The sequence below is a fragment of the Carassius carassius genome, chromosome 4, assembly GCF_963082965.1.
Source record: "Carassius carassius chromosome 4, fCarCar2.1, whole genome shotgun sequence".
In the NCBI taxonomy this organism is placed as follows: Eukaryota; Metazoa; Chordata; class Actinopteri; order Cypriniformes; family Cyprinidae; genus Carassius; species Carassius carassius.
Window position 1 is genome coordinate 3737560 of NC_081758.1, and position 17015 is coordinate 3754574.

Below are 17015 nucleotides of genomic sequence, written 5' to 3' on the forward strand. Positions count from 1 at the left end.
ACTTATTTTTGACGTGTTGTCATATTTGTATTGTAATCATATTTCAAAGACAAGAGAATTATGAAATTACATAAAGTTGCCCTACTTAGTGGGTCAAAAAATAAATAGAGTTCAACTAATAGCATTTAAAATAAATTTAAACGATGCCATTTTTCTTCTAATTTGAAATAATATTCAATTAAGGGTTTTCTGTTCATGCTTAAGTGTATTCTTTTAAAATATACTATTTAGAAGTCTCCTTTAAATGTATGAGTGTACTTCATTTCCCAAGAGGCTGCATTCATGCATTTATTTCTAGATGTAGCTAACATGTTTAGCACTTTCTTGCAGTTATATAATCTTCTGTTTTAGATTCTTGTGCTTTCTAAAGTCAGATGGATTGTGATTTGCTGTTAATATTTTTACATTGGTCAGAATTATAGCAATTATTAACATTTTAGACAGTTAGGCCTGTAGTTTTCATCTTTGGTGTGAATGAGCATTTACATCAACCGGTTTCAAAAGTTCTGTAGTTTCATAAGCAATGATGGAGCATTTCTCATTATATGTCAATATGAAGATTAGACCCTTTGGACCAATAAGGAACAAAGCTTGAGCCTTCCTGTTTTCAAAAACACTTTCTGCTTATGCTCTTTGTATGGTGTGGGATGACAGCAGCAGGCCGTTCAAAGCACCGTATCAATCGTATCATGTTTTTTTCGTTTTTTTCATCTCATGCTGAGAGATGCTCTAATGGTTTAAATCTCATATGAACTACAGCAGCGAGCATTAACACTCCGCTCTCACTCCTGGAAAAAAGACAAGCTGTTATTGAATTAGCCACTTGTCATTGGAGCCCGCATTTGTGTGGAGTCCACATTAGAAATTACCGGAGTAAAAACAAATAAATGAAAGGACAGCTCTGAATTGGAGATGTGATCAAAAGCGATATGAGGAGGAAATGAAGGCTTTCTGCTCCGCTGGTTTCTCTGAGACAGAGAGCGGCCGTCCACTGAGCTGATGCTATGATTACTGTCAGTTCCTCATGTTATGTTCTCTTTTAAAGGGGATTTATCATGAGAATCAGCCTTTTGCTTGTTCTTTGAACCCAGTGAAATTGTGAGGGGAGAGCATGAGAAAAAGACGAAATAAACCTTGTCCACGTCTCTCCTGCACGGTCACATACGTGTTTCGGAGCTCTTTTTCCATTCTGCGCAAATGCCAGCAAAAGCCAGGGCTCAAACTATCCATTTTAGACTATATAATTAATCACATACCTGAGGTTGGTTCGTTTTCAGCATTTGTCTTAGTGAAAACTAGACATACCAACCCTGTATGAGTCAGTGGACCTGGTTCAACCAGAAGGAGTCACAGACATCTTCTGTTAACAATTGGATCTCAAACGTTGCTTACAAAACTAAGTGGACCTCAGGGAAAAGAGTGTGAAAGTGTAAATAGGACGCCTTTAAAGCAACAGTCCCTCAGAGGACAAGAGGAAATGAGTTGACAGTTCACTAAAGGCACACCTGAAATTCTGTTTAGGAAAGTGCTGTGTTGAGTTTTTGTGCCATCTAGGAAAATCTAATCAAATGAGCATTTCCCCCAGTTGTCCTGTGGTGTGTGAGATTCACCTGAGAGCAGCTGCAGGTTGGGCAGAGGCTCTGACAGAACTCCTCGGCACTGCTCCTCCACCGGAAGAGGAATCACCATCAACCCGTCGGCCAGCTGAGGAAAATCCTTGATGAAGTTATTATCCCTGAAATTCACATATAAATAAGGGAAAAACATCAGACAGATATTAGACAGTTTTGTTGCTGTTGAGTTTGGAATGATGATACAGATTTCTTATAAAAACCTGAAGCTGGGATATATTGAAGAGCTCTTGATATTTTTAATAAGCACCTGCACCTTTATTAGGACGCAACCGTGAACTGTGATTTACAACTAGACATTGCAAGGAGCATTTTACTGGACAACATTTTAGATAGTGGTGATGGGAAGTCTGATTCATTTCTGTGAACTGATTCATTGGGGCAATCTGTTTGAATTAACCAGTTAAAAAAATAAAATTAAAATAAATCTAGTTTATTTATGTAATCACGCAATGATGTAACATGTTGTATACGCCATGCTATTATTAAAGTTACCAGTAATGACCTGTAACACAGATGTCCAAAGCATATAATATGAATTAACCAGTCTTAAACAACTCATCTTTTGATATAATTCATGAGGAACCATAAAGAAGTCAACTGCTCGATTCAACCAAGTCCAATACGGTTTCCCCAGTTCAGTGATCATGTGACGCGAGAAACACTGTAACCATTAACCAACTAATGACTCAACTTTCAACTATAGCACTACTGTTGACTCAACTACGGCCATCAGATCACCCTTTCCAAAATGTTTTATTTGTACATGTTGTTAATTTGTTTTCCCTCTGCAGAAGGTTTGCATGTCCGACACGTACCAGAAATACTGATCAGTCTGATTTGGTGAACTGGTTCATCCAAAAAAAAAAAAAAAAAAAACCCTGAAACCTTATGAAGCCGTGTTTTAACAGTAGCCCATTACTAGAGAAAATAATCAACTTTCTGGTGTTGTGCTGCTTTGCTCTCATATATGCAGAACAAAAAAAACAACAACATATTTTAAAGTTGTTATGCAAAGATCATTATACAGTAGACATTTAGTTCATGTCACATCAGGACCTTTTTAAGGTGGCTGGCTAACATAGGCTAAAACTACAATTTCTCAACTTGGATTTCAGTGAATGTTGGTGGAATTGTATGTGTGTGTGGTCTTGGTATTCCCATACGTTATGAGGACCAAATGTATAGTAATACCACTTTTACTATACACTTATACTGTAAATACATAAGTACAGTAATACAAGTAAATGTTGATCTTGTTAATCTTCCCACAAGGAAGCAAGCTTATAAATCATGCAGAATTAAGTGTTTTGAAAATCTAGTTTTGAGTGTGGGGTAGAGTTTAGTTTGTACAGTAAATCCTTAACGCCTATGTGATGTCCCCTGAATACTGGGAACCTGTGTGCGACCGTGTGAAAGAAACGACTAAAAAAAGAGAAACAACAGATAAAAACTAATGATCTTTGACTCAAATAGAAATGGCAGCTGAGTAAAAGCGAGCTTACTGTTATCCTCCAGTAATGGTATTTAAACAATGTCTGTGTGTATGTCTTATTGTAGTTATGTTATACACTCTAATTAGCCAGCAATTAAAACCCCTCTTCAAACATTTCACCTCTTTTATTGAGGTTTCTCTTTATGAAACATCAATAGCAAACAAAATTTTCATTAGCCTCAGTCTGTAAAAGACGTCTTTTATTGAATAATTTTCAAAACAGATCAGAAATTCCATAGCCATTGTAAAATTCACAGGTCACAGGGTCACCAGCTCCTCCTGAAAACTGATTGGTCCCTGTTGAGCGCCAACCATTGTACATGCCTATCACTTACTAATTCAAATGATTTATTTTCACTAAACTTCATTGTCATTTGAAGAGCTGTTAATAGTTAGCTTCTAGTGAGAATTTGTTCCCCAATTAAAGTGCAGCCATTATTTAATAAGCAAACTTAATAAATTCAGTTTAAATAACTGAATGGAAATAGGTTTGAAAACTGGATATTCAATCATGGAAGCTCCTGTATTGTTCGCATTTCAGTATCACTCATTTTCTGAGTTAATTTCTAATACTGCGGATATGTAATATTAAACACCTTGTAGTTATTTAAAATGACTTTTTGCTCTCTGTGTCTAGGGATGACAGCAATATTTAAATGGAAGAGATGGATACTCATTACCCACTTTCAGGAGCTAATACTGCTTCTGCTGATGGTACTGTATGCCTGTTTTCATTATCCATGTCACATGCTCATTGAAGATGTCTTCAAAAATCTGTTGCTAATTGTGTGTCATTCTAATAATGCAGGACCATTAAGTGCATCTGAATGCACCATTTTTATAGACTTCTTCCTAGACATTTCTCAAATAAATGTATCCCAGCCTCATAACAGGGCTTTCCCCAAGACACAAACAGGCAACGAGATGAAAACCTTTATTATTAATATTTATATCAAAACATCTTATTAATAAAGTTATAAAGAGTCAGAGGTTGCAAAAAGCAAAATAACTATCACTATTTTGGAAGCGAATGGATTGTGATATACATTAGCAGTGGGATTCAGAAGGGGAAAAAAATATTTTTTGGCAGAAATAGTATTGAAATCATGAAAGAGGTTAAAAGTTAAATGTTCAGTGCAACAGCTGATGAAACCAAAGTTCTAAAGAAAAAGAAAAAGAAAGTCCTGATGCACTTTGGGGCTCCAATTGGTCTCTGCTGAAGTGAGTTGATGAGAAAGACCAGTTCGAATCAGAGGATCTTGATGAATGGGAAGTTAAGGCTAAGGCCTGGCACAAGCTTAGTGTGGTTTTAAGGCTCTTATCTCCGCATCTTCTCCTGGAATTCCCGAATCTAAAAGAACCCCCGATCTGGTGATCAGTGATCTATATGGGGGATGATGTCACACCCTCAGGATTTGAGTGAGCCAATGAGGAATGGTACCTTTTGGAGGGAAGTTTTACAACTCTTTGTCTCTAGTATACTGTCTTGCATATGAAATTAGATTGGGGGGTTCAAGAGAAGAATCTTTAAGATTCTTATAAAACTAATGTGTTGCATGGGCATCATATAATAATATACACTCTCATTTAGATCATGAAAATACGAACTCATAGAGACCAAACATCATATAGATGAGGTCATATTAATCAGTGATCCATCATAAGCATGTATAAAACATATACAATACACACAACACAATATAACAGAACAGTAACAGCATACACAATACCCTAACGTATATGTGAATTAATTCAAAGAAAGGTTTTTTCTATGAATTAATTAGAGAAGAGTCCATTGATCTATAATATAGAACTGGAATGCTCATGACGTCATGAAAGTGAAGCTGCTGTGCCGCCATATTGGTAATCCCTAGTGTGCGTAAACGTTCTATTATATTAATAGGAAATTGTAGGATTTTAACTAGAAAACATCACCTAACAAGTCAGCGTTTATAAATCTTAAGTATTATTACAATGCAAACACCCTAGGCATGTTAACGGTTATTTTTTAAAGGTCGCAAATTTCCCCTATGTATTAAAAAGCTACGTTCAATTTTTATTTTTAAAGCTAAAACTTTATCAAACTTATGTATAAAACACTTTAAGAATAGAGTGTTTATCAGTATATGCTAGAAACAATTATTGCAACAAATAACAACAGAATAACTGAGCATGAAAATAAATGGAATGTCTGCTTATTTGAGTTAGAGATATAAATATTAGGTGTACGTCCTTAAAGGTGCGCCATGTGTTATGGCATAAATGTTTTGCTAATTCTATTGTGTTTTTTGTTTATTGATTTTTTTAATTAGTAGTATTGATTTATTTTATTTTTCATTTTCTTATGTTATTAACTTTGTGCTTCGTTTGACTTTGCTTTCACACTGTGTGGATGATTGTGGTTGTGGTATGAAAGCATGGTGGGGTGGGTGGGGGGTTTGAAGCTTTTCTTGTTATTTTGCTCTGTAAAAAAAAAAAAAAAAAAAAAAGCTACGTTCATTACAGTAGTAAACATCATGAACACGATAAACATCAGACGGACACGACCTCAACATATAAAACAAACTACAAAGTGTTCGTCCTGAAATCTGAATTTCTTCAGAGAAATAACTGACTATATACAATACGGATTTAAAGACATAAAGCTTTATTGGTAGCACTTTATTTTACAGTCCTGTTCCTCATGTACATACTATGTACTTATTATAGTAATTACAATAACTATGTAATAACTAGGTACTAACCCTGAACCTACCCCTAAACCTAACCCTACCCCATGTAGTTACCTTGTATTACAAGAACTTTCTTAGATAAATACATTGTAAGTACACTATAAGTACATGTTAGTACACGTACTGTAAAATAAAGTGCAACCGCTTTATTTCCCAGATAAAGTAGTAAGTTAAGCTTTTCATTTATAGAGCAATATTAACAACATAATTGTATTATCCATTGTAATGTATTAAAAAATACATTTATACAATATACAAAATATAAATACAAAAATACATATATTATATATTAGTGGTGGGCCGTTATGTGTTACGTGCTGCGTTAACGTGAGACTCTTATCGGTCGATAAAAAAAAATATTGCCGTTACTCTATTTTCAAAGTTGGGTTGGGAGCTGGGTCTATACTACGCGAGCTATGATGACTTTCACCTTGATATTTTAGCGTGGATGTATACCTAGCCGAATCTGTAGGGGGCGAGAACGAGTCTTCAAACCTGTGTGTATGTCTACTGTGAAATTACCACATCAATTGTGACGTGCTAACATGGATGCAGCTGAAGCCTCCGGGTTTGCTTCAGGCAGTTTGTTTAAAGAAGCTTCCCAATGGAAACCTCGACAAGACGCACGCCTGTTTCACACATACTCCGTCTGCAGTGTGTATGCAGTCCGTGTGCGTTTCGTATGTGGTGCAGAAGCAGCACGGACTCATACTCATTGTGCTTTCACACAGGACGCGTTTGCAGTCCGCTACTCTATATGTGAACAATCGCTGCACTGCTGCAGACACACCGCTCCTGGAACAAACTGACGGACCGCAACCACGTGAACGCTGGAATCCGTTAACATGAGTGCGTAAACAAATACGCAACGCATACGCACTGCAGACGGATTATGTGTGAAACAGGCATAAGGTTGTTTGCACCTTGTGCAATGTGGAATTAGTTTACAGCTTTCTCAAGCACTCTGTGATGCATTTTGGAAACAGGAGACGAGCCCCTGGTCTAATGCACCACCTGGCTTGAGAAACCCCTTCTCAAAGACTTACTTTTAGTCATTATTGTATTAGGGTAGCACCGAATGCCTTCGGCAGAATTCAAATGAGCCATTTTAATCTAGATTAATATAGATTAATTCTAAGATTACAGTGAGATTAATCTAGATAAAAAAGTTAATCTATGCCCACCACTAAAATATATATATATATATACTGTGTATATATCCAGTGATTGACACATTCATGGGAAAGCTGCAAAGACGTTTCTCTAGCAGAAATTGTGAAATTATGCACAGTATCTAAGCACTTTACTGTAAAAGCAGGATTTTCTTTCAGGACATAAGGACCAAAAATTTAAGAGTCAAATATTGAATATTTGAAAACCTTGCTCATAACAGATGAAAAGAGGTTTGAAGGTTTGAATCATAAAGCTACTCCAACCGGCTCTGTGGTGTTAATAAAGGCCTTCTGAAGTCATTAAGTTATATATATATATATATATATATATATATATATATATATATATAAGTTATATATATATAAGTTATATATATATATATATATATATATATATATATACACATACTGTATGCCACAGTCTGTATATGTGTATGTTGATTTAACTTTATGTACTGAAATTTATATACAAATTAATAAAAACTACACAGCCAAAAATAAATAAATAAATAGCTCTCTGAATAGACACTGGTAAAGCATCTGTTATAATATGACATGATTTTTTTTTTTTTTTTACATTTGAATGTTACGTGTTTGCTAAAACTAAAAAGTATTAAATAAGAACTAAAAATACTTATAAAAAATGAATATATGTAAATATCAGACAGAATGCAAACTGACTGAATAGTTGCCTGACAGCAATGCAAACTGACCAGTAGATGTCATGTTACTGTTAAGATGACCTGCAACTATATTCTCTCTCTCTCTCTCTCTCTCTCTCTCCTCTCTCTCTCTCTCTCTCTCTCTCTCTCTCTCCCCGTTAGAATGAAGTCTAAACCACAAGAGTCAGTGTAAGTCAATCAGTATGTGCTTTACTGGAAGAACAGAGCGGAAACTCAAGGGCAGAACAGAGAGAGAGAAGCCAAAGTATAAAGTTTACTCGCTCGCTCTCACACAGATCTGTTGATTACCAAATTAAATCACCCTGAGTCTGACCCACAGAGAGCCAGTCACCCTAACTATTCTTCACAAATAAAAGTTGGACAGTATGGATTTTTCTCCTAAATAACACTGTCCTTGTCGTCTAGTAATCCTTGTAATTAATTATTTTGTTCACAAAGAAAAAAGAAAGAAAGAACAATTATAGTCTATTCTATTCCAGAACACGGTTTCACTTTGGAAAAAAAAATATATATATATATATATATTATATATATATATATAATTAAAAAATGTAAAAAATTTAGAAAGAAGTGAGAGTGAGTGAATAAATGAATAAAAGTGAGTGAGTGAATGAAAGAATAATTAAAAAAGTGAGTGAGTGAGTGAATGAATGGATACATAAATACAGTAAATAAATACATATACATACATGTATTTGTAAATGTTTTATTGTCCATTGTAATAACATGTATTTAATTTTAAAAACAATATTTTCCACATTGGTTTGGAACAATGACGCATGGCTTGACAAACCAAAAGAAACTGTGATTTTTTGTTTCACATGTTCATGACCAGAATGTGCTATAGAATGAGCTGTGTAGTCCATGTAAACACACTATATGAATGTTGATAATTTCACAAGAATATAAGGTTGCAATCGAAACACAAATCTTCCTTGCTGAAGAATATAAAGAACTAATCCACTCTTCCTTGAACATTTGGACATCAGTTGCACATCAGTATTAATGCTGAAGGATCTATCAAGCCACAACCTGATGTGAATTGGCTTTGGATATGAGATAAAACAGATAAAACAGACAGCAACTGGATCGAATAAGGAAAAAAATCTGTATCGCTGTAGAATATTACACACATTGTTTTACTTGTTTTTCATATTCTCTGATGCTGCCAATGCTAATTTCTACCACTAGAGGGACGAATTCATCTGCACAAATCAACAGAGGCAACACCAGTGTTTTCAGACCTGTTTCTCAAGGTTTCTGACCATCTAGTGATTCAGAACACACCTGTTTCCAAAGTAAGTCATCATTATATTTATTATTATATACTTCAAGTACAGACTGGTTGTACAATTTGTTACTTTATGATTTTACTGTCATTTACTATGGTAGCTTCACTTTCAGTAATTTAATGCAAACCTAATTACTTATCATTGTCTATAAAATAACTTGATAACATTTTAGAAATGTCACTTTTACGTACAAAGGTGAACACATAGATATTTATAGTAGAGTAGGTGCATGAAAAAGCTCTGTAACTTTACATTGTACACATGTAATAATGTAACTCCTACTCCTAATTTTGGTTGTTCTTTGCATACAATCCATTCTAACTCACTCCCTCACTAAATAATGACACATTTGTGAATCTGCCCACCTGTTCTATTCACCTCCTGCTTACAGAACAATCATGAGGAAATATGAGAACAAATGAGACAACTGATTCCTCATTACTGGCTGTATCCAAATACTGCGCCACAACACGACATGATGCTCGCTCTTGTATTTTGAGTTTCAGTGGGAGTTACTCAATAAAGAAGCCATAAATAAAGAAACACTACTACATCTTTCTGTAGAAAGTGATGCTTTCATTCTGTCAGAATATAAAACTGTACATCCCTTTTAATGTAGCAAACCATGAAAACAAGATTTCATTTAATTCCTCCTTGAGGCTAAAACATTGATGCAACTCTGATGTGAAATAGCATAATACACAACCAGCGTTTGTTTACAGATGCCAACAAACTTGTGCACAGTTTTCAGAATCGCTGTTCTGTTCAAAAGGTTGCATAGCTGTAATGTACAATAGTAATGTACCTCTAAAATTGGCACTGACAACGTCAAGGTAATGGGGTTTGATTCTCAGAGAATGCATAAACTGATTAAATGGGTAGCATCTACCAAAAGCATGGATGTAAATGCATTATTATATTCTCCAGTGTGCATGTCAAACAAATGCATTCAGTGCGAGATTACATTGTTAGTTTTGCTTGTGAGATATATGAATGGATGGATGGCTAGTAACTTGAAAATTGCTGGTTTGAGCCTAGAGCTTGTTCACAGCCAACCTGACACAATGATATTGGTTCAAAAAGTGGCAATAGTCGGGAGACAGGTCTACCCATTTGTCCTGAGAGAAGACTGGGGAAGCGTTCATGAAATTTTTATTTTTTTTTTTTAGAAATCATACAAGCGTCGTTTAACCTCAGGTTCCACCAGGGGGATTGTCACTGTAAATGCACTGTAAATTGCTTTGCATAACAGTGATGGATGGTGGTGTGGCAACTCAATCTGGGGGGACTGTTCCTGAAATATGCACTTGTCTCTTAGGATAAAAGAGGAAAAAAAGACTGCTTATTACACAAATAGGTGAATGGTAACCAAGGCCCAATGGGAAACTCATTTTCACACATATTTTCATTAGAGGGACGTATTATCCAGTAACCCACTTAATGCTCTCAAAACTGCATACTGTTTTCACATTCCGGGTCCATTTGGACCCGAAGAATCGTTAATTTATAAAAGAGTCATAGCATATTATACTTTTCGGTGAAAACTATATTGTATCTGATCAGCAACTTCACATTAATGAGCGAATGTGAAAACAACTTTTGAATATTGCCATGTTATTAGCACTGCATTTACCTATTTTTATTAATACAAAATTGAGAAATGCTTTAAAATTTAAATTAACAAATAAGCTACAACAACAACAGCAATAATAATAATAATACAACATTTTATGGCATTTCTAAGAACATATAATCATTAGAATAAATAGTGTTTCATTAATTAAATTAGATGGTAAAATAATAAATTTTGGGCATACAGATTTAAGTTCCGCAACCAAAATCAGTCCCAAAAGTGTGTGAGATATGTGGAAAAGGCTAAATATATTTTCCCTCACTAAAACTATGCATTTATAAGAAATTTGTATGTATCTCTTCCAGGTCAAAATACACCCGGATGCGTTATTAGGGATTATAAAGAGTTAAGGCCCAACCATTGAGTTCAACCATTGCACGATACCATTCTGTTTATTTTAAGTGTGCTGCAGTTTTGTCATCTGCCGCTTTAAATGCTTGAGCTTTTCAAAGAATGGATTCTGATTGGCTGTCAATGTTTTTATCATCCATAAGCTGGAAACATTTTCTGAAAGTGATTTAAAAAATATTTAATCTCTGCCATTATTCAATTCAATTCAAGTTTATTTGTATAGCGCTTTTTACGATATAAATTACTTTTCTTTACAGAAAATTAAGTTTCTATTTTTCGGAAAACTTAATACAAGATGTAGTCCACCAGACGATGAAAACTATTAACAGCAATTATTATTGTAGTTGCGGTGCGGGTTGTGCTATTTTCTTTTAAATTAGAATGATTTTTAAACCAGTGTCTTTTGTTACATTTATAGTTATTATTCTAGGTGTGAACGAACCTTTATTGTCGCATTGTTCCTTGCAAAATACTATGATATGAACTCAAAAGACTTTTGCCATAGTGCATTATTTGTAAACGAATACATTTTGATGTGTTGTTATCACAGATTCATATGTATATGGCTTTTCTAATAAAGTACATTTGCTTGATGGTGCACCCGGTAGAGCATTGTACTTGTGATCTGAAGTGTTTGGGTACAAGTCCCGTGAAAAACGAGTCATAATAATATCTCACATTTGCTTTTGTTAACATTATCTGTTAGGTTTATGTTATAGTTTATTTGTATTAATTTTTTTCAGGGTTGAAGCTAAACTCTACAGGACAGTGGCCCTCCAGAATCAATGTTCCCTACTCCTGGTTTATTTATTATGACACCTTTATTAACTTATTATTAGTACACTTTATTAAATGCAATATAGACCATTTTTATTCAGTTGTAGATGCTTTGGTCAGTCTACCATCCATTCACCAACCCAGGCTAATTGGGAAAACGTGCCTATGATGACATCTTGCTCATTTTACTTCACTTTCAAGGTGAAATGTCCTGTTAGTGGTGCTAAAATCATGTTATTTTTTTTAAGCAGAAAGTGAAAGTGAATCAGTGAATATTTTATTGCATTGGTCGGTGGATGTATAGCGGTAGTTCAGAAATGTAATGTGACTAAAAGATTAATGCTATCATGTTTGAAAATAAGGTAGCACCTGCACTAAACCCGGTCACACTTTATTTTAGGGTCCAATTCACACTATTAACTAAGCATTAACTATAACTTTTGCCTCAATTAACTCCTTATTTGATGCTTACTTATAGTTTATTAGGTAGTTGTTAAGTTTAGGGTATTGGGTAGGATTATGGATGTCATGCATTATATGTACTTTATAAGCACTAATAAACAGCCAATATGTTAATAATACACATGCTAATAAACAACTAGTTATCAGTGTGAATTGGACCCTATACTAAAGTGTTACCCAAATAAAATACCTAACTGTATCCTGAAGACCTTGATTAGCTTGTTCAGGTGTGTTTGATTAGGGTTGAAGCTAAACTCTGAAGGAACACGGTCCCTCCAGGATCAACGTTCCCCACTCCTGATATAGTCCATAACATTGTCATCTCTTTACTGTGGAACAGAAAATGAAATATCAAGCTCACAGTTGAGTTGAGCTCCTTCCATTAGCAGCTGTCACAGTCTGTGCAGCTTCTGTTTTATAATATTATCTCATGATGAGTCGATGTGTGAATGTTCCTCACACGCAGAGACCAAACAGACGCATTCGTGCCGCATTCACAGTTTGACTGGTGCTGAAGATACAACATGTCTCTTTATCTCTTTGACAGCCAATTATTGGCAGGGATGTATCCGGTTGGTCTGCCGTATTGTCAGAGACAAGTCACGAATGAAGTCTTTGAGCTCATCTGAGAGCCTTAGGCTGCAGTACAGAACAGATGGGCTTTCCTCTTCAGGCGTGTCAATATTTTAAAAGAACGGTGTGGAGATTTTATTGACTTTATCCACTATTGTTTTATAGGACTATCTTTTCCAACTTGAGAAGCCAGTATGTATCTTCTCAGCGGCGCACGGAAATGAATACATGTGCAGCATCATTGCAAATTAAGAGGAAAACAGGGCTTTATTGACCGACTCTCAGCCAGTCTGTGAGTTTTAAATATGTGTTATTGTTAAACAACTAATTCAATTAACAACTTCAAATAGTGCCTAATTGTATATGCAGTCCTCACTAAGACCACACAGAAAATAAATAGCAAAGATAAAGCCAAGAAGTAGTAAAAAGGGCAACATATTAATTTATTCATACTTTCAATGCTGGTCTTTTTCTCGTCCAATATCCAGCAATACATATACCAGGGGTCGGCAACTTAAGGCACACGTGCCAACAGTTGCACACAAAGGGATAATCGCTGGCATGGGAGCAATAGGGAAAACTGAATACTGACATACACTTTTAGGTAATGACTTCACGTAGTCGCACAGCCTGTTAGGAGCTATAAATACTATTAAAGTGTGAGAATTAACTTGCGCAAGTCTACGGATGCCTGTGCGAACACTGCACATACCAGGCACTTCAGATCAAAGCCTCAGCGGTCTAACAGCGCTCGTCAATGTCAGAATGACTGAGATGGCCAATCAAATTAATGTAGGCGGGGTTTACCGTTCACAGAAGCAGAGCGCGAAGCGTCAGTTTAATGGTAAAGAGAGAGAAGTAAGATGAAGCTGCAAATCATTTAATATTAGTAAACCTCTAACAATAAGTTTTACAATAGAAAAGTTAAATGACCGACAGCTATATCCAGCAGGTCTTGAAAACGAAAAAAAATTCAATCGGTTCACTCCGAGCAGAATCGATATTTTAACGTTTCTGTTCTGCGTTCCTCTGATATTATTACCATTCCAAAACCGGTTCGGGTGGAAGAAATACCAGTTAATAACGTTATTTTAAAAAAACAATGTTATTTGCCTAATAATAATAATAATATAATAATAATAAAGTATAGCGTTTTCTTTACTCAAAAAGAAAAGGAAAAAATAGAGATCTAACGCTTAATCACAGCCAGTAGGCTACAGCATCATCATCTCTAGATTTTGGACAAATGTAAGTAACGCTGTATATGTGCATCTCAATTACTTTGACAATCTCTTCTCCGAATTGAAATTGTCAATAATTGTTCTAATGGTGTTAATGTCGAAAGCTGTTCTGTGAAAGAGTTGGTTGGTTGGTTAACTTGTTTCTGACTTGTGGCACTAGAACTGATTTATGACCTCCGGTTGCCTTCCTGAGGAATTGGGCTCATGTTTCAACCACAGCCCTGATCGACTCTTATTTGTCTGATTCGGGTCAGATCTGCTACAGGCTATACAAGTTTTTTCTCTCTCTCTCTCTGTATATATATATATATATATATATATATATATATATATATATATATATATATATATATATATATATATACAAGCTCTGCTGATTCGTTCACAGTCACCGGTTTCTGAGTGCGCATGAATGCAGCAAACTGTATCAGCTAATTTTGACCGATTAATAATCAGTTAAACGGTTTAAAAAGTCCTTTATTTATTTTCAGCAAATTATCAAAATATTTAAAAAGGTTTGCTGCATTGTTAAAATACGCTACGTGTATATATATATATATATATATATATATATATATATATACACGTAGCGTATTTTAACAATTATATATAACAATTATATGTGCTGCGTCATCAGGCCTAATTTGGTCTTAATCCGGTCCTGAACGCGGTTCATTGTCATTGAGACTCTCCTATGATGAGTTCACAGCTGAGCGGACAGTTCACTCGCTGGCTTCAGCATCATATTTGCATATGCCGGAGTCTACTGGAACTCGTGATTGGTTGACAGCAAATTTCAAATATTAAATGGAACGATAAAATAACGTTATTAACCGGTTAATGGCCATTTCAAATTTTAGATTCTGTTCGGAACTATAACATTTGATTTTGTTGCTGTTTCTGGTTCTGTTCCTGTCAAAATTTCGTTCATTTCCGGTTTTCATTTTCGTTCCTTGAACCGGTTCGGAGCCCTGATATCCAGTAATGCTAACTACTCACATTTTTTTTTTCGAATATGTCCATTTTGAGAGAGAGAGAGAGGGAGGTGTTAACTGTCTGGGTCTGTCTCTGTCTCACTCTACAAACAATGAAGCTGGGTTTAGTTACTTAACCCCTTACTAGTCACCCCCCTTTTTTGGCATGGAGACAGAAATGACATACCCAAAATAAAAAGGTTTCTGCTCATGATTCTTTCTTACTAGATACATAATCAAAATTTTTTCACAAAGCTTACATTTCAAAGTTTACTGTTCAGGAATCAGAATCACTCAGACTGTTATGATAATAGAGATATATGACTGACGCTGTTCAGTGAGTCTATGTGAACAAAAATAAACCGCTGCTGACGTGACTGAATATGAATGAGTGCTGAATTTCTATTCAAAATGTGGCATAATACGGATTTTATTATTTTGCACTCCTGACATAAATTACTAAATAACTTTCACTGAGTGATGAGAGTGATGTTTAACGTGCTGTGAAAGTGAAACAATAATAAACTGGGGCCGTCGGCGATGTTTGCAAGTAAAGGGGTTAAAAATAGCGGTTTTACCCCCTCCTTGCTGAGAAATTTAATGTAGCGATTCGGTAGCGATTAATAAAAGTAGCGTGGCAGCATTGACAAGAAGTTTATGAGATTCTGAATGTTACATTTTGCACAGTGCAATCTCAGATCTGTGTGTGCCAGTGGTGTGTGTGTGCGCGTGCATCAATTAAAGCAGCACATTAATATAGAACGGTGATCAAACTGAACGGTTTTATTGCACTGGCCTTGTCACATGCACACACATACAGTGATGTAAGATATACAGTGACTTGCATTGGCTTCATTGCTGAACAAGAGTTCTGATGTGGTAGATAATGGAGGTTCTTGAGTTCTTTTAGAAGTGAGCTGGAGATTTTTCTTTGGCTCTTCTGAAGATAGAAAAGTTCTACAAAGTTCGACTTCACTTCATCTACAGCGATATCGTTGACTTGATTGCAAATAAATGCACAGACACTATTTAACTGAACAGAGATGACATAACTGAATCCAATGATGAACTGCCTTTAACTATCATTTTTGCATTATTGACACTGTTTTCCTAATGAATGTTGTTCAGTTGCTTTGACGCAATGTATTTTGTTTAAAGCGCTATATAAATAAAGGTGACATTGACATTGCAGGAAAATCAAACTCAAGAGGAGAGATTTGAGGAGTATTGGATAGTGTCCATCTCAAAAGAAAGGGTTTCTGAGCTAAGATTAGTCTGGGAGAGGGACTTTTGGTAGTTTCTATTCACACCCACATTTTGGGTGAAATATCCCAGCAGTTTTCAACTCCAGTCCTTGCGACCCCCTGCTCTGCACATTTTGTATGTTTCTATTATGGTTTCATACATTTTTTTTCTATTTGAACGTAAGTGCCCTGCGAAGTGGACATCACAGGATATTCTGTCATGATTCCAGTTCGGAGTGAACGTAAATGTTCCACTCAAAGTGCAAGTGAATTTAAATATAATTTATTTATCAAGTATATGCTGTCACACTTGTCCGTGTGTGAATATGCTGCACAGTGCAAATCAGTGAATGAATGTTTCGAAGTGAAGTAAACTTCAATAGATTAGGGAGCAATGAACACTGTGTAGGGACCATGTCAATGGGAACACAGTTCATGCACAGCGCTCACTTCTAATGAGCTGATTATCTGAATCAGGTGTGTTAACAGAGAGAGATATAGAAAATGTGCAGAGCTGGGGGCGCGAGGACTGGGATGAACCGCTGAAAAAGCCAAAACCAGGCGTGGATTTTTGAGTGGGAGAAACTTTCTTTGTCTCTGTTATGGCCCATTGTACATAATTGTTTGAGGATTAAAGAGCAGATCATTTTGATACCAAGAACGAAACATCTAGTAGATCTTAAAGCAGAGATACACTCATATACCTAAATATAAGCATTGAGAGTAATGAAAAATAGAATTGTAAGTATTTTATT

General features: G+C 35.5%; 1 protein-coding gene across 3 annotated transcripts in view; it reads right to left on the reverse strand.

Annotated features, from left to right (window-relative positions):
- The window catches only part of LOC132132764 (astrotactin-2-like), a 498987-nt gene that overhangs the window by 103746 nt on the left and 378226 nt on the right, over nucleotides 1-17015 (reverse strand). For all 3 annotated transcript variants that reach the window (XM_059545295.1, XM_059545288.1, XM_059545303.1), the window contains one exon: nucleotides 1611-1735. In XM_059545295.1, coding sequence (XP_059401278.1) covers nucleotides 1611-1735 — 125 coding nt within the window. The remainder of the gene's footprint in view (nucleotides 1-1610; nucleotides 1736-17015) is intronic.